This window comes from Dipodomys spectabilis, unplaced genomic scaffold, assembly GCF_019054845.1.
Source record: "Dipodomys spectabilis isolate Male_0828 unplaced genomic scaffold, ASM1905484v1 ptg000363l, whole genome shotgun sequence".
NCBI lineage: Eukaryota > Metazoa > Chordata > Mammalia > Rodentia > Heteromyidae > Dipodomys > Dipodomys spectabilis.
The window spans coordinates 5,990,701-6,009,565 of record NW_024871040.1 but is presented as its reverse complement, the minus strand read 5'-3'; the positions used below and the strand labels follow the sequence as shown (position 1 = coordinate 6,009,565).

The 18,865-nt window shown below is 46.2% G+C and overlaps 2 protein-coding genes across 2 annotated transcripts; one reads left to right on the top strand and one right to left on the bottom strand.

Annotated features, from left to right (window-relative positions):
- Positions 1–386: 386 nt before the first annotated feature.
- On the top strand, positions 387–18,340 carry Ywhah (tyrosine 3-monooxygenase/tryptophan 5-monooxygenase activation protein eta). The gene is made up of 2 exons (XM_042666273.1): positions 387–663; positions 16,890–18,340. Exons 1-2 carry the CDS (start codon positions 577–579, stop codon positions 17,541–17,543), a joined length of 741 nt encoding a protein of 246 aa, XP_042522207.1. The 5' UTR covers positions 387–576; the 3' UTR covers positions 17,544–18,340.
- LOC122095872 (c-Myc-binding protein-like) lies at positions 1,273–15,090 on the bottom strand. Its single transcript, XM_042666178.1, is given in 5 exon segments — positions 1,273–1,352; positions 14,217–14,367; positions 14,369–14,405; positions 14,643–14,786; positions 15,080–15,090. Coding segments are annotated over 5 exon segments (423 nt in total).
- Positions 18,341–18,865: the final 525 nt, after the last annotated feature.

Here is an 18,865-nt window from a genome sequence, read left to right as displayed (position 1 = left end):
CGACTTTTCAGGGTGGGGTCGTGACAACGCACAGCAAGGACAGAGCCGCCATCACCCCCCCAACCCCCCGCCCACCACGTTCTTACTCTCTCCCACCTCCACCTCTGCGGCGGCAAAACTGCAGCAAGCGCAGAGCGCAGGCGCGGCTTCCGGGCGCGGGGCGGCGGGAGCTATTTATAGTAGGTGACGTCACCTTGAAATAGACCGTTAGGGTGGGCCCGCCCTTCTCACCCCCCCTCCCACTGCCGCGGCTCCCCACCGCCCAGCCGGGCCTCTCCGACCGCGCAGGCGTCGTCCACTCCGGTCCTCCCTCCCCCCCCCCTCCCCGCGCCCTTCCCCGCCCCCACCCTCGCTCGCCAGTCCTCCCTGCGCGGCATCCTCGGAGCCACTGCGCGCCGGGCGAGCCAGCGAGAAAGGCGCGAGCGGCGCTGCCTGCAGCTGCGGCCCGCCTGCGAGCCAGTGCGCGTGCGCCGCCTGCCTCCGCGGAGCCCCGGGAGCGATCGCGAGCCGGGATCGCCAGCCGGGATCGGGATCGCAGCGGTGCCGAGCGCCCGGGGAGGCTGAGCGCACGACGACATGGGGGACCGAGAGCAGCTGCTGCAGCGGGCGCGGCTGGCCGAGCAGGCGGAGCGCTACGATGACATGGCCTCCGCCATGAAGGCGGTGAGAGAGGCTGCTTCGGAACGAGCCCGGGCGGGTCGGGGGTGATGGGGAGCCCGGCAGGAGAGCGAAAAGAAAAGATGGGGTGGCGGGGCGGCGTCCTCCAGCCCCGGGCCCGCGGCGACCCCGCGGGGCGCGCAGACCCGCGCTTCTTCCCGCGCCCAGCTGGGTCGCCCCGCCATTTCCTGAGGCCCGGATCCGGGGTGTGGGGCGGGGTCTCCGGGGGAGGCGGCACTTGGGGGGCTCGGGGTCACGATGGCAATTCTGCAGGGAAGGGAGTGACCCCAGGGGACGGAGGGTCGCCGCATCCCAGCTCCGGGGCTGGGGTGTGGTGTGTGTGGTGTGTGTGTGTACCCGGGAAAACACGAGGGAGCCACGTTCCTGCTTCTAGGTCGTTCTCCCGGACCCCGGGGTGGGGCGGGGTGGGGTTCACCCCTCACCTCGCCTTCCACCCTTCACCAACTTGTAATAAAGAACCGCCTGGTGGAGGGGTGCCCTGCCTCTCGCCTACTTTTCTCGACCTGAAACCTGTGTAATTCCCATCTCTTGCACCCTTGGTCTGGCTTTATGTGCAAAGACACCCCCCCTCCCTCCATTCTTGCAGTCTTGGCGTTAAGAGGGCTGGAAGAAGAGGGTGTGGGGGTCCTTCTCCCCGGGGGGAAGCCCCAGGTTGGATGTCTGGATGTGTCTGCCTGGAGGTTACCAGGAGAGGTGACCCCGGGGCGGGCCAGTGCCTTTGCGTTCCCTAGCCCCTCCTAGATGGATTCCGCAGCTTTGACTTCCGGTGGAGGAGTCGGGGAGCCCAGCCACACCCTAATAAAACATCAGGGAGCGACAGACACCACCTGCATTTTCTAAGGCACCAAGCACATTTCAGAGACTTGGAGATCGGGGTTACCACCTCCCTCCCTGGCCAGCCATCATCTCTGCCTGTTTTCTTAGGCTTTTTCTAAATGACTATTAACTTTTCTCTGTGTCAAGGTCACTGGTACATCTACAACCGCGGCTGTCATCATCATCCTGACACCTGGGAAGACCCCCCCTCTCTCTCCCCCGGGACTCCACTGGAGACCTCCAGAAGATTTAGAGATTCCGGGGGAGGGAGGAAGGAATGGGGAAAGTGTTTATGTGATACACTGAAGTCTGCATTTAATTTGTAGGCAATTTGTAACAAATCTGAATGTTGATCTAAAGGTAGCCATCTCTTAAAGGAAGGGGGGGGGGGAGAAAACCTGCCTGTAATCTTAGCTAGTCAGGAGGCTGAGATTTGAGAATTGAGGTTCGAAGCCAGCTCGGACAAGAAAGTCTGAGAGACTCTTATCTCCAATTAACTACTAAGAAGCTGGAAATGGAGCTGTGGCTCATTTGGGTAGAACACTAGCCTAATTCAAGGACAGTGCCCAGGCCTGAGTTCAAGCTGTCAGACCAGCAAAATAAAACAGGCAAAACACCCCAAACCTGCAAACCAAATGATCCCTAATATTTTAGACTCACCTGAAAAATTCTTTTTAGAGGTTATGGTGTAATTAGTATATAGAAACAAAGTGGAAGCCCCTATTTAGATTGTCTAAGTAAGAAAGATACTTATTTAGTTATCTTTCCTGCAGTTCTCTTGTTACATATCTAAATGACTGGCAACACTCAGGTCTATTTAGTGATTCATTGGTGATTCTGTTGTCAGCATTCTAGCGATTTTGGCGTGCAGATATGGGTTTACTTAAAGACTACTCATTTAAATCAGGAGTCAGTCTAGGTTTGGGGTCTGAACTTTTAAGAAATTCTGAGTTCTTTTTAAAAGACATACATTTGGAATACTTATCTTTTTGTGAATTTTACAGAAACAAAACTGACCCTAGTCACACAACAAGTCAGTTGTGTGAGTCTCTTTAGCCTAGTAACTGCATTCTGGGATTATGCAAGTTGAGGCCGCCTCTGGACATTTTGGCCAGGACCTTATTGACCCTGTGAGTGGAGCTTGAAGGCTGCAGTGTCCTGAGCCCTTTGGGGAATAAAGAAAGAAGGGATGGCTGGGTGCCAGTAGCTCAGGCCTATAATTCTAGCTACTCAGGAGGCTGAGATCTGAGGATCAAGGTTCAAAGGCAGCCTTGGCAGGAAAGTCTTTTGAGGCTTTTATCTCTAATCAGCCAGCAAAAAGCCACAAATGAAGCTGTGGCTCAAGTAATAAATTGCCAGTCTTGAGCTAAAAAGCTAAGGGATAATTACCCAGGCCCTGAGTTTAAGTCCTCTCCTCACCAACAAAAAAAAGAGTAGGGTTTAATGGAAGGTGATTTGAGATTAAGGAAAATGTCTACAAAATGCATGCTGGAGCCATTAGAAACCTGACACGACTTGAGATGGGAAATGAAAGGATGGACTGATATTCTCCAAATTTAGTGTGAACTGAAATAAAAAAACTTTGTTTTTCAAAAACAGGTTTGAGAAAAATGCTTTTCCACAACTAGCTCCTTATGTCCACAGATTTTTCTGAGTCATTAAGGTAGCATGTTACAAACTAAAGAAACCCTTCAGTACATTAGAAATTTATAATAATATCAGAAATGCTTGGGGAAACCATTTAGTATTTAATATTCAGTTTAAGTACTGTTTTTCATTAGAATTATGACAAACTACTTAACTCTTATTTAAAAAGATATTTTTAAAAATCACTATGCCATGGGGCTGGGAAGGTGGCTCAGTGGTAGAGTGCTTGCCTTGCAAGCCTGAGGCCCTGGGTTCGATTCCTCAGCACCATATAAGGAAAAAAGCCGGAAGTGGCGCTGTGGCTCAAGTGGTAGAGTGCTAGCCTTGAGCTGAAGAGCTGAGGGACAGCGCCCAGGCCCAGAGTTCAGGCCCCACAACCGGGACCCCCCCCCCAAAAAAAAAAAAAAATCACTATGCCAGTTTCTACTATCAAATTGAAAAAAAGTTTTTTTTGAGATAAGGACATGTAACCCAGGCTGGACAGGAGGGATTCTCAGGAGGAATCTGAGACCCTGCCTCTGCTTCCTGAGTGCTGGAATTACAGGTGTGTACCACCACGTCTCACAAGTGTTTCATCTTTTATTTTTTATTTTCATTTGCTTTTGTGCTGGTCCTGGGGCTTGAGCTCAGGGCCTGAGCACTGTTCCTGAACTTTTTCTTTCCTTTTTTTTGTTTTTGCTCAAGGCTTACCACTCGGCTGCTTAAGCCACAGTTCCACTTCTGGCTTTCTTTTTTGGTGCTTAATTGGAGCTGAATCTCATGAATTTTCCCACCTGGCTGGGTTTGAGCAGTGATCCTCATATTTCAGCCTCCTGAGTAGTTAAGATGACAGGCATGAGCCACCGGTGCCTGGATCATCTTTTATTTATTTTTTTATTGTGTTTCTTTCAGTGCTGGGAATCAAACCTGGGGCTTTGAACATTGCTGTAAGCAAGTACTCTTATCAATGACCCGTGTGTACTCCGGTCTCCTGAACAATATATTATCCAAGTTAATGGAACATATTTATTGATAAATGGAGAACAGTTTTTCACCCATTAAATTAGTTTCTAGATTGTTATTTTTCTTTTTTAGCATTAGTAGGGTTTTGAACTCTGTGAGCTTGATAGGAAGGTACTCTACTACTTGAACCATGCCCTTAACCCTTTTATTTTTTGGGTCTGGTTGTGAGGCCTGAACTCTGGGCCTGGGCGCTGTCCCTCAGCTCTTCAGCTCAAGGCTAGCGCTCTACCACTTGAGCCACAGTGCCACTTCCTGCTTTTTTCTTTTTGCTTATGTGGTGCTGAGGAATCGAACCCAGGGCCTCTGGCATGCAAGGCAAGCGTTCTACCACTGAGCCACCTTCCCTTAACCCTTTTTATTGTAGCTATTTCTACAGTAGAGCCTTGTTTTTGCCCTGGCTGACCTGGACTGTGGTTCTTCTGTTTATGCTTTCCTCATAACTGAGATGATAAGTGCTTGCTGCCAAACCCAGACTGTTTGTTGAGATGGGGTCTCCCTGATGGTGAACTACTGTCCTCCAGATTTCTGCTTCTCAAGTAGCTGGTGTTATAGGCATGAGCCACTGCACTTAACCTAGATTAAATTGTGTGTGTGTGTGTGTGTGTGTGTGTGTGTGTGTTTGGTGCTGGGGACTGAACCTAGGTTCTTGAGTCTCTAGGCAAGCACTCCACCCCTGAGATTAAATTTTTAATGAATGTTAGGCAGGGCCATCCAAGCCTCATTTTGTTAATATCATAAACCTTAGCTAGAACTTTTGGGAAGTGAATGCTCTCCCTCTGAGTTTATGTGGGCTTTTTTTCAGGGCAGTGGAAAGGCAGGTAAGTGGACAGTAGCGAGGGTGGAGCAGGGTACCGGGGTGTGGGGTGATGTGATGTCATTATTCTGACCTTGAAACTTGGTTCTCTTGGCCTGGGCCCCTCTGAGGTACAGTCTACTAGGATATTGATATTAAGGAGGAGTCCATTTTCAGCTATATTAGCTTGTTTCCTTTATAATGTAAATGCTGTGCCATTATCTGCATGTAATAATTAGTGTTCTTTAATCTGTTAGTGTCACCTGGAGGACAGTATTGGTAAGCTTTTAGAAAAATCACAAGGGCTGGGAATGTAGCTCAGTGCTAGAGTGCTTGTCTAGCATGCATGAAACCCTGGGTTTGACTCCTCAGCACCACATCAACAGAAAAAAAATGGAAGTGGCACTGTGGCTCAAGCGGTGGAGTGCTAGCCTTGAGCAAAAGAAGCTCAGGGACAGCGCCCAGGCCCTGAGTTCAAGACCCATGGCTGGCAAAAGAAAAGAAAGAAAAGAAAAATCACAAATATTCAAACACAATGATGTTGTTTCTGATTGTTTGAAAACTACTCTTTCCTGCCTCACACATAATTTGAAGAGGCAAGAAATGTTTCACATAGTTTGAAGAGCAAGGAGCTGGTGGCTTATGCCTGTAAGCCTAGCAATCTAGGAGGCTGAGCTCTGAAGATAATGGTTGAAGCTGGCCAGGACAGATAAATCTGAGAGATTCTTAGCTCTAGTTAATGATCGAAAAGCCAGAGATGGAGCTATGGCTCAAATGGTGAAAAAGCTGAGTCAGAAAACATAAGGCCCTGAGTTTAAGCCCCAGTACCAGCAGAGAGAATAAGAGAGAGAGACAGAGACAGACAGACAGACACACAGAGAGATGTTTCTAGAGTTTAATAAAAGTATCATCGGGGGCTGAGAATGTGGCTTAGTGGTAGAGTACTTGGCTAGCATGCATGAGTCCCTGGGTTTAATTCCTCAGTACCACATAAACAAAAGGCCAGAAGTGATGCTGTGGCTCAAGTAGAAGAGTGCTGGCCTTGAGCAAAAGCAGCTCAGGGACAATGCCCAGGTCCTGAGTTCAAGATTCAGGACTAGCAAAAAAAAAAAATATCATCAGGCTTTGGTAGGCTAGTAGCTTACAGGGAACGTAATTGTGTGAAGAAACATTGTAGGAGATTTTTATCAAGTGATTTACATAATCTATAACCTCTGATAAGTTTTCCTCTGAGAAGGCTAAAATTTATAAAGTGGGATTAAACCGCTAGTATGTAGATAAGGGGCTTTGAAAAGGAAGGGGAGTTTGCAGTGGGTACTCAGGAGTGGACAGAAATCAGTCTTGTCTTCAGCTGCCCTAAGTCACTCATATGAAGCATACGGTTATTTGGCAGGCGGTTATGAAATGTACAATTTAGGGTAATATGAGGTAACCGAGGACTCGAGAAGATTAAGTGCAGGAAACACGAATCCAAGAGGAAGAGCCCTTTGGCCCCAGCCACTGGCAGAGGCTCTTATTCCAACAGCTGTGGGAAAGGAATTGAACGGAGCAGGTGCTGGGTACAAGAGTGCCACTGAGTGGCCCAGGGAAAGACATGCACGTGGAAGACATTAAGGATTGTGTGTGTGTGTGTGTGTGTGTGTGTGTGTGTGTATGTGTATGGGTATGTGGGAGAGAGTAAACTGGGACTTGCACTCAGGGTTCTGTGCTCTAACTTGGATTTTTTTTCCCCTTAAGGCTGGTGCTTTACCCTTTGAGACATGGCTCCATCTCTGGCTTTTTGATGGTTAACTGGAGCTAAGATTCTCACAAACCTTTCTGCGCTGGCTGGCTTTGTAACCTCGATCCTAGATCTCAGCCTCCTGAGTAGCTAGGATTATAGGCCTGAGCCAAATGCGTGGAGCTAAGGATGATTATGAGGTGTATCAAAACTGTGGTTAGCCTGAAATCTTAAAGTCTATTTGAAATACATAAAAACTAAGGAGCCCTCACCTGGTCATTTGAAATGCAATTATCTCTCTCGACTAAGGAAAGAATGGGGTCTTGGGTTGCTTTTTTTGTTTGTTTGTTGGTTTTTTTGGTTGGTGTTGGGACTGAACTCTGGGCCTGGGTGCTGTCCCTCAGCTCTTCTGCTCAAGGCTAGCGCTCTACCACTTGAGCCACAGCGCTACTTCTTTTTCTGCTTGTGGTGCTGAGGAATCGAACCCAGGGCCTCATGCATGCAAGGCAAGCGCTCTACCACTGAGCCACCTTCCCAGCCCTGGGTTGCTTTTGTAATGGCTTGAGTTAAATGGTACTTCAGGGATGATGGTGCAGCTCAGGGCTGTGTCTTCCTAGTTCATTCCAGGTCCTTGGTTCAGTCTCCACTACATGAAAAAGAAAGCTACTTCAGATGTCAGATGGCTTTACTTCCCGAAGTGGCAGCTGTTTCCTCCATCTGCATTTTGGTTCCACAGTCAGGAACCAAATTAATAGTTACCTTACAGAAACCCCAAATGGGTTATCTTTATCTTTTGGGATTTTATATTAGTGGTAGACTTTATTATGACACTATGTGCTTTGGGACAGGGTATCCCCAAGGGCTTTCTATGTGACTTTCGACAAACTAGTGGAATTGATCCCTTATTAGGCACCCAGAAAATGGTGGCTGTGGTTCTGTGTATACAATCTCTTTGATTGATTGTGCCTGTTCTGGGTCTTGAACTCAGAGCCTGGACATTGACTTTTGGCATTTTCACTCAAGGCTTGTGCTCTACCACTTGAGCCACAGCTCCACTTTTGGGTTATTGGTTAATTGAAGATAAGAGTGTCACAGGCTTTCCTGCCTGGACTGGCTTTGAACCATGATCCTCAGAGCTCAGCCCTTCTGAGTAGCTAGGATTACAGGCCTATAGCTATTTTCTTTTTTTTTTGGGTCCGGTCATGGGGCCTGAACTCTGGGCCTGGGTGCTGTCCCTCAGCTCTTCAGCTCAAGGCTAGCGCTCTACCACTTGAGCCACAGCACCACTTCCGGCTTTTTTTTTTTCTTTTTGCTTATATGGTGCTGAGGAATCGAACCCAGGGCCTCATGCATGCAAAGCAAGCACTCTACCACTGAGCCACCTTCCCAGCCCCAGGCCTAGCTATTTTCATACAATTTTCATACAGTTGATGGAAGCTATCTGCCAAGTTTATTAAAAGCAGAATCTACCAGTTATGTCAGTTTTATTAGACTAACGTAAGAGTAAAACTCACAGATCTGGATCTTGCTTGTTCTCTTGAAGGCCAGGAATATTTTTTAGCTGAGGTTAAATGTTGATTGAATTTGCATTGCTATTAAGAATTAAGTTGCAAACCTCTAGACTCCAAAATTTCAGTCTCCAGACCCTAGGAGGGGAAGCACCTAGGGTCCTTGTGGACGCAGCCCCATCTAAAACCAGAGATCTCCCTCTACTGGCATTCTCTTCTACAGTGGTGGGTGTCAGCCCTTGCCAGGATTAGAACCTGCCACAGCCTCTGAAACTGCCAATCCTGGTGCCTCTAGGGACAACTGAATGTTGCCTGCAACATTCGGGTGTGATTGTGTTTAAAATACCTGCCAGTCCCTGTGAAAATGCTCTTTGATATCAAAAGCAAGGCAGATGTACCCATGGTATACTACAGGGAGTGGCCTGCTTACTTCTGCAACAGTGACTTGACAAAGCTCTCCCTCCCTGCCGTAGAAGCATTCTGCTGTAGAAGCTTCAGGATTTTAGTATATAGTTGTATTCTTTTAATGGTCAGAATTGCTTTGTGTAACAAACATGCATCAGAAGGAAGCCAATGGGCCGCCTGTGGGCGTGGCCCCCTGGAGGGAGGGGACAGTGGCTGTGTAGGGTGTTTGGCTCCAGAAGGTGGAGGGCTGTTTAGAATACTTGATACTATGCCTCATTGACAGGACAGCCTGGTGGCAACTCAAGTGCATTTTGTCTGTACGGTATTACTTGTGATGTTGGATGTCTCCCAGATGAAGAATTCCATTTTCCTAAATAGTCACTGTTCTATTTTTGGCAATGAATTTTTTTTTATTCACAACACATAGTGTATTGCCTTATGAGTAGTGGGAGGAGGCCCCTAGGGAATTTTGAGTAAGCGAATGGTGTCATAAGAAGATAAATGAATGAGCACCAGGCTGAGTTCTTTGTGGCTTTTTGTAATGCTGGGGCGTCCCAGAGCAAAGGAAATGGGTGGTAGCCAGTCCCCTAGGGTTGAGAGTTGGTATTGTCTAGGTGGCAAAGACATTGAGTAAATAGCTAGCAGTGAATCCATTTCTTCCTCTTTTTTTTTTTTTTGGCAGTTGTAGGGCTTGAACTCTGGGCCTGGGTACTATCCCTCAGCTCTTCAGCTCAAGGTGAGCACTCTACCACTTGAACCACAGCACCACTTCCAGTTTTCTGGTGGCTTATTGGAGATAAGAGTCTCACAAACTTTCCTGCCTAGGCTGGCTTTGAACCGAGATCTTCAGATCTTAGGCTCCTGAGTAAGTAGGATCACAAGTCTGAGCCATCAGTGCCTGGCTTTGTGAATCTGGTTCTTAAATGTAGACAAGGACCTTTCTAAATGGCTTGTGTCAGTCTACTTAAGGTTTTCAAGAAAGAAGTAGGGAGGATTAAATAAGGTGGGAATATATGTACTGATGGCTTATGCCTGTAATCCTAGCCACTCAGCCGGCTGAGATCTGAGAATCCTGGCTCAAAGCCAGGGAAGTTTGTGAGGCTTATCTCCAACCAACTAGCCAAAAGTCCGGAGTGGAGGTGTGGCTCAAGTAGTAGAACACCAGCTGTCATCCAGTAAAGCTAAGCAAGAACATGATGCTCTGGGTTCAAACCCCATACCAGCACCAATAAAAGAAAGAAGACTAGCTGCAAATCTTTTTAAATGAGTCATCTAAAAAATTTTTTTCTTTTTGGTGGGGGGGGACTTAGTTTTCTTTAGTTACTTGATCCAATAACCACATACCATAAGTTTCCTTTTCTTAACTGAATTCTGGTTGAGGAGTATTATGAACGCTATATCTGAATGTCCCCAGTTATTTCCTAGTTAGGCTGTGGCTTAGCTACGTTAGTCACCCTCAGCTGATGCTGATGGTGATTCATTCAGACAGGCAGGCAGCCAGATGATTGTTACATAAACACCAATACTCCTGGTCAATGATTTTCCCTGTGAAGGTGCCATCCTCAAGACTGCCCAGCAACCCTTTTTGACAGTTTATTCAGAGGAAGAAAGAATATGATTACATGAATTCCCAAGGCCCACATACATCATGTCTCAGCACCACACCTTTTTTTTTTGTGTGCCAGTACTAGAGTTGAACTTGAAGTCAGAGTCTATGGCACTGTCCCTTAGCTTATTCTGCTTAAGGCTACTACTCTACCACTTGAGATCCATTTCCACCTTTTTGGTGGTTAACTGGAGATAAGACTCTCATGGACTTTCCGACCTGGGCTAGCTTCAAACCCTGATTCTTCAAACCCTCAGGCCCCTGAATGGCAAGGATTATAAGTGTGAGCCACATGTGTCCAGTTTTTTAAAGAGACATGGATTGTCTCTATGGACTAGGCTGCCCTTGAACCCTATTATTTGCCTTCTTCAGCCTCCTGGGGAGCTGGGATTTGTTTCTTTGTTGTTTGTTTCTTTGTTTTTCAGTGCTAGTACTAGAGCTTGACCTCAAGGCCTCTTGTTCTTGCTTAGCTTTTTCTCTCAAGGCTAGTACTCTGCCACTTGAGCCACACTTCCACTTTAGGTTTTTTGATGGTTAATTGGAGATAAGTGTCTCTTGAGTTTGTCTTCTGGGCTGGCTTTGAACCAGGATCCTCAAATCTCAGCTCTTGAATAGCTGGGGTTACTGATGTGAGATACTGGTGTCTAGCCTTCTGTGACTTTTTTTTTTTTTTTTGGCTGGTCATGGGCTTGAACTCAGGGACTGGGTGCTGTCTCTAAGAATTTTTTTTTTTTGTTGGTCATGGAGCTTGAACGCGGCCTGGGCATTGTCCCTTAGCTCTTCAGCTCAAGGCGAGCGCTCTACCATTTGAGGCACAGTGCCACTTCCAGTTTTCTGGTGGTTTATTGGAGATAAGAGTCTCATGGACTTTTCCTGCCTGGGCTGGCTTTGAACCGCGATCCTCAGATCTTGGCCTCCTGAGTAGCTAGGATGCAGAAGTGAGCCACTGGGGCCTGGCTTCTTTGACTTCTTTTTTGTCTCCCCCCCCTTTGACTTTTGATGCCCCCAAAAGTTACATAGTTTGTAGTTACACAGATAGATCAGACTAAGCCGGGCGCTGGTGGCTCACGCCTGTAATCCTAGCTACTCAGGAGGCTGAGATCTGAGGATCGTGGTTCAAAGCCAGCCTGGGCAGGAGAGACTGTGAGACTCCTATCTCCAATAAACCACCAGGAAACCGGAAGTGGCGCTGTAGCTCAAGTGGTAGAGCGCTAGCCTTGAGCTGAAGAGCTGAGGGACAGCGCCCAGGCCCAGAGTTCAAGCCCCACGACTGACCAAAAAAAAACCAAAAAAACAGATAGATCAGACTAAACTTCCTGATGCCTTCGGTTTTGGGAATTACATTGCCCCATCTACAAGCAGTGTCGATGATTATGCTTCAGATATTAATTTGCTTTGCTGTTTGATTTTTGTATGCTAGAAAATTACCTTGGTGTAGCTTCATAACAGTCTATCAGAAGCAGTTTTATTAGTCACAGGGTAGAGGATGCTATGGCTTCCATATGAATAGCATTTGTATTTTAAAGTCAGATGCCTTAGCCAGATTTAATTACTGCAAGAACAAAAGAGTTCTTCCAATTTTTTTTTTTCTTTGCCTTATGTTTTATTGAAACATGGGCTGGGAATGTGGCCTAGTGGTAGAATGCTTGCCCAACATGCATGAAGCCCTGGGTTTGATTCCTCAGTGCCACATACACAGAAAAAGCTGGAAGTGGCACTGTGGCTTAAGTGGTAGAGTGCTCGCCTTGAGCTGAAGAGTCAGAGACAGCGCCCAGGCCAGCTGATTGACAAAAAAAAAAAAAAAGAAAAGAAAAGTGAGTCATTCTGCCGCGTTCCAGGCATTCAGAGGTGTGTCACAGGAATTTTGTTTTAGAAGAGTTGCTTCTTTAAAGACTAAATGATTGCCAGGCATTGATGTCTCATGTTAGTAAACCTAACTATTCAGGAAAGCTGAGATCAGGAGACCACCCTTCAAAGCCAGACAGGCAGAGAAGTCTGCCAGACTCTGTCTCTTAAGTAACAAGAAAACAAAAAGAAAACAGCAAAAAGATGACTGGAGGGGTTGCTCATATGGTGGAGCACCAGCCCAGTAAGCTAGCTGAGCAAGTGGGATGCCCCAGAACACCAAAAAAAGATTAAAAAGGGGGGGGGGAGGGCGGGGAAGGGTGCTGGGAATGTGGTTTTGTCTTACCAAGCATGCTCGAAGCCCTGGGTTTGATTCCTTAGTACCACATAAACAGAAAAGGCCTTGAGTAAAAAGAAGCTGAGCGACAGTGCCTAGACTCTTGAGTTCAAGCCCCAGGGCTGGCAAAAAGAAACAAAATTTAAAAAGCCCCTAAATTATTGAATAACGATATCTGCAAAGCCTCTTTGTATTCTCACTAAACAAACGTGAGTGTCTATTTAAAAGGCACTTCCTTTAGGAAAACTGAAGATGGATGCTATGGGGGAGGGGGTCTCACAGGTCTCTGACTGGATTTGAAGAGACTGTGGACTTTGAACTCTGGGAGAAAATTGCCCCAGGTGGGGGCAGTTCTCGGGGGTGTATGTGAGGAGACCCGAGGACCTGGCATGGAGCGGCCTCTTCGGGAATGGTGGGCAGCTTGTAGCCAAAAACCACATGGAAGAGTGAAGTGGGGTTTGCTGATAGACATAATCTGGGGTTGGGGATTTGTGGTAGAACCAGAGAGCTGGGGAAAGGAAATGAGGAAATTAGAAGGTAGAGCTGATATTTTGTTGGGGATTTGCGGTTACAGAGTACTCAGTCAATTGCTTGTCTTACCTTGTGAGAACTAGCCCCAATGTCCTAATTTTTACATACAACCACGTGACACATTCCCATTCCGCAAATAAGCCATTATTATTTAACATTTCTGATTCTCGTGCTCAGTCTTCTCTAGCCACGGACAGGTGTCTGTTTGAATGGTGCTGTTGGTAGCCTCCATTGACTTGGGTTTCTCCCATCCATTGGGGGAGGTTTGTCCATAGGTTTCATTTACCTTTTATCAGACCTGGATGCTGGTGGCTCGTGCCTGTAATCCTAGCTGTCCTCCAAGAGGCTGAGATCTGGGAATCACGGTTCAAAGCCAGCCTGGACAGCAAAGTCTATGAGATTTTTATCTCTAATTAACCACTAGAAAACTGGAAGTGGCACTATAGCTCAAAGTGGTAGAATGGTAGCCTTAAGGGAAAAGGAGCTCAGGGACAGTGCCCACACCCTGAGATCAAGCCCCATGAAGACCAAAACAAAACCAGAAAAACTCCTTATATTAAGGAATCTCCTTAGCTTTTGAGAGGGAATATGAAATGCCCTCAGGTACTTCAGTCAAGCTAGGGACATTGCTGGCCGCAGATTGGAGGGAGTTTCTCTAGCGTTTCCTAGGGATGTTGAACTAAATACTACAAATGGGATAGCTGAAGACAATATAAAGGAAGCTGAGCGCTGGTGGCTCACACCTGTAAACCTAGCTACTCAGGAGGCTGATAGCTGAGGATTGTAGTTCAAAGCCATATTCCAGGCAGGAAAGTCTGTGAGATTCTTGTAAAGTGGAGCTGTGGCTCATGTGGTTGAGTGATTGCCTTGAGCGAAAAAGCTCTGAGACAGTGCCCAGGCCCTGAGTTCAAGCACCAGAAGCAAACAAACCACACACACACACACACACACACACACACACACACACACACACACACACGCGCACACACACACACACACGCACGCCCAGACAACAGAAAGGTATTCTCTAGTTCTGGAGGTTAGAACTCTGAAACCTAGGTGTTAACTCTCTGACAACCCAATGGAAGCAGTCTTTCTCACCTCTCAGCTTCTGGTGGCTTCTAACAACCCCTGTGCTTTTAGAGGTACATCATTGCGGTCTCTGCCTCCAAAGTCCCATGGCGTCCTGTGCTTTCCCGTTCTTTTTTTTTTTTAATATTGAGTTTTTATTAGTGATTCTAAATATATGTGTTTAATAAAACTGTGGTAAGTGAACTTAACATCTGTCCAGAAAAGATTATATACTATATAAATTATTAAAGTCATACAAAACCATTTTTCAGCACGCTTCTCCCCCTGAGGTGGTTCATATTGAGCAAGCTTTGCTTTCAGTTTTTTATTTTCTACAGTAGCTTCATATTTTTCTTTCATTTCTGCCAATTCTAGGTGAAGCAGCTCTATTTCTGCTTAGGAGCTGGTTGGCAGCTCTTAAGTGATGCTTTAAAAAATCCAAAGCGGGGCTGGGAAGGTGGCTCAGTGGTAGAGCACTTGCCTTGCATGCCTGAGGCCCTGGGTTTGATTCCTCAGCACCACATAAGCAAAAAGAAAAAATCCGGAAGTGGTGCTCTGGCTCAAGTGGTAGAGCGCTAGCCCTGAGCTGAAGAACTGAGGGACAGCGCCCAGGCCCAGAGTTCAGGCCCCACGACCGGATCAAAAAATAATAATAAAATAAAAAAAATAAAAAATCCAAAGCACTATTAGGTTTTTCTGGTTCTTCATATAAGGCTACCAACACCTTGGTCAGGGTGTCCAGCAACGCCGACTTCCCCAAGTATCTCTGGAACTGCTCATGCTTTGAGTTGCTGGCTTTGTAATGGACCGTAGTAACAGTGGCGTCGCTGGTGTGGAGACTCGGGCTGGCGGGCTCACTCTTATAACAACACCAGTCATTGGACTTGATTTCATCTTAATTATATCTGGGAAGTGCCTACTTCTAGATCAGGGTGCATTGATAAGGATCAAAGGCTAGAACTTCAACAGAACTTTTTTGGGGGGATGGGGCACAGTTCAACCTACAACAAAATTCCTTAACTATTTTTTTAAATTTCTTTTTATTGTAAAGGTGGTGTACAGAGGGGTTACAGTCACATAAGTAAGGAAATGAGTACAATTTCTTGTCAAACATTGTTACCTCCTCTCCATTTTCACCTGCTATCCTGACTTCCCCCCACCCAGGTTGCAAAGTTCATTTCCAACATATGTCTTGTGAGTATTGCTGTTGCATTGGTTCACTCTTTGTCCTTTGTCTCACCATTTCTGTGATTTCCTCTTCCCATCCCCAAATCAGATAAACTTATGTACAATACAAAGGGTACTGAAATTAAAAACAGTGGCAACAGGGGGTAAACCAAAGGAAAAATAAAAATGAAAGAAAAAAAATAACTGCAAACAGTAAACTAAGAAAAAAAAAAAACCCAAACCTCCTGTTTCCATATCTTGTAGGTCATATGTACATAGCTATTGAGCTCTTGTGATCCTCTGCTAGGATTGTCCTAGACATATATTAATCATTACATATGAGGGAAATGAGGCAGCCTATGTTTGTTTTGGTCTGGTTTACATCACTTACTATGCTTTTTTTCTAAGACTGCATTTCCTTATGTATAGGCCATGTCATTCTTTCTATATCTTGGCAATGGTAAACAATGTTGCACTGAACATGGTTGTGCTGGTAGCTTTACTGTGGCTTTGTGGTCTATTTAAATGCCCAGGAGTGGGATTGCTGGGTCATAGGGAAGCTCTATGTTTACTCTGTTGAGAAACCTCCATACTGCTTTCCAGAGTGGTTGAACAAGTTCACATTACCACCAGCAATGGTCAGTTGTGGGGCTTGAACTCTGGGTCTAGGCACTGTCCCTGAGCTCTTCAGCTCAAGGCGAGTACGCTCTACCACTTGAGCCACAGTGCCACTACTGGTTTTCTGGTGGTTAATTGGAGATGAGTCTTATGGACTTTCCTTGCCTGGGCTGGCTTTGAACTGTGACCCTCAAATCTAAGCCTCCTGAGTAGCTAGGATTACAGGTGTGAGCCACTGGTGCCCAGCTATTAGTTTTTTTTTGGTAATGGCTATTCTAACTGGGGTGAAGTAGAATTTCAAGGTTGTTTTGAAAACCCCTTAACTATTAATAGCTAGTTCAATTTGAACTGGCATGGAAAACTAAGGGAAGTCAGCACTGGTGAAATCGAACTCTTCCATTTAAAAGAATTAGGAATTCCATACTCCAGGACCACTTTAGTTCCTGTCAGGTAGAGCAGAAGAAAGATGCTGCTAGGTAGCTTTATTTCCTTTGCAGAGGCTGCTGGTATTTACCAATGCCGTGTTCCTTTCTGGTGAGGGAGGGCAAGGAGCATTGTGGGGAAGGTGGGATACAGGTTGGAGGTTTTCCTTAATATGTACCACCACCTTTACAGTCATTCCGTGATTACCTATTCCTCTTCCAACATGAAAGGAACATCTTACAAAAGATTCAAATTAGAAATTTCTCAAGGTCCTATCACTTTCTAGTTCCAGACTACAAGCCTCCCTTCAGACAGGACCTATAGCTATTTTTTTTTGAGTGTTTGCTAGTACTGGGGCTTGAACTTAGGGCTTCACACTTTGGCTTAGCTTTTTTCACTCAAGGCTGACACTCTATCACTTGAGCTCCAGCTTCATTTTCAGCTTTTTGCTAGTTAATTGTAGATAAGAAGCTCATAGACTTTCCCACTTGGCCTGGCTTCCAACCTCCATCCTCAGATCTTTGCCTCCTGAGTTGTTGGGACTACAGGTGTGAGCCACCTGCTTGCTCCTGGTTCTAACTGGTTTTATCTCCAAGAGGTTTTTATTCTTCATTATGGCTTGTCCAGACTCTTGTTCTTGAGGAGGATCATTGATTGTGCTGGAGGGTTTGTACTATTTCCAGATTCGGCTCTCAGTGTTTCTGTCTCTTTGGGGTTTACAGGTCACTGAGCTGAATGAACCTCTCTCCAATGAAGATCGAAATCTCCTCTCAGTGGCCTACAAGAATGTGGTTGGTGCTAGGCGATCTTCTTGGAGGGTCATTAGCAGCATTGAGCAGAAGACCATGGCTGATGGAAATGAAAAGAAACTGGAGAAAGTGAAGGCGTACCGGGAGAAGATTGAGAAGGAGCTGGAGACAGTTTGCAATGATGTCCTCGCTCTGCTCGACAAGTTCCTCATCAAGAACTGCAACGATTTCCAGTATGAGAGCAAGGTGTTTTACCTGAAAATGAAGGGTGATTACTATCGCTACCTGGCTGAGGTGGCTTCCGGGGAGAAGAAAAACAGTGTGGTTGAAGCTTCAGAAGCGGCTTACAAGGAAGCCTTCGAGATCAGCAAAGCGCATATGCAACCTACGCACCCCATCCGGCTGGGCCTGGCCCTCAACTTCTCTGTCTTCTACTATGAGATCCAGAATGCACCTGAGCAGGCCTGCCTCTTAGCCAAACAAGCCTTTGATGATGCCATAGCTGAGCTGGACACATTAAATGAGGATTCCTATAAGGACTCCACGCTCATCATGCAGCTACTGCGAGACAACCTGACCCTCTGGACAAGCGATCAGCAGGATGAAGAAGCAGGAGAAGGCAACTGAAGAGCCTTCTGGTCCCTTCCCTAGCCCTTCCTTCCCCCCACCAGCCTATCATCACCAACCCTTCTTTACCACCATCACAAAATAATCTAGTGCTAAACCTATCTGTATTGGAGCACAGCTACTCAGATCTGCTCTCCTGTCCCTTGGGAAGCAGCTTCAGATAAACCTTGGGCATTGCTGGACTGATGATTGCCTTGAGCCCACAGGAGCTCCCTTTTTTGAATTGTGCAAAAGCATGTGTTTTGAAGGAGGCATTTCCCATGCCTGTTGATGGATGGCAAAAGCAGGCAGAAGTAATCAAGTTTTGAGAGGAGAATTAGCCAACCCAGGAGATGGTTAATAGTGAAAACAAGCTGATAGTGTTTGGTTAGACATCTTGTGCATGCAAAAATGAATTCAACCCTCCCGCGTCTTTCTTCAGCTAATGGAAAACTGTTAAGGGAAGCTGATCCAGAGAGATAACGTGCTCCTATCCATCAGCTTTATAATAAACTGTTTAATGTGAGGTTTCAGTAGCACCTTGTTTTGCCTCTTTAAATTATGAAATGCACAAACCCTTCTTTTCAATGCAATGCATCTAAAGTTTTGATATGTGTAACTTTTTTTTTTTTGTTTGTTTGCGATTGTTTAAGAATCATGGATTGATTTTTTGTAACTCTTTGGCTATTGTCCCTGTGTATCCTGAGCGCATCATGCGTGTCAGCCCATGTCAATCAAGATGGGTGATTATGAAATGCCAGACTTCTCAAATAAATGTTTTGGAATTCCAAGGGTAAATAAATGCTGCTTTGGGGATATCTTTGTGTCTTGCCTCGAGTTTTTTCCTTTCCCACGGGCTGTGTTGTTATTGCTTTTTTTTTGGTGCCAGTAATCAGGGCTTCATGCTTTCACTTAGGTTTTTCACTCAAGGGTGGTGCTCTACCACTTGAGCCACAGCTCTACTTCTGGCTTTTTTTTTTTAATGTGCTGGTCCTGAGGCTTGAGTTTAGGGCCTGGGCATTGTCCCTGATCTTTTTTTTGCTCAAGGCGAGTGTTCTACTTGAGCCCCAGCTCTACTTCTGGCTAGGGGTTATAGGCATGAACCACTGGTGCCCAGCTACTCCTGGCTTTTTGCTTGTTAATTGGAGATATGTCTTACATACTTTTCTGCTGGAGCTGACTTTGAACTGGGATCCTTCAATCTCAACACTCCCTTCTTCCCCTGCTGAGTAGCTGGGATTATAGGTAGCCTGGCTCCTCTTCCTATTGAGCTGCTAGGTAACTTGGGTCAGTCTTTGTTCTTACTATTCTGTTACTGTGTCTCTTCACCTCTGTTGGCCTCT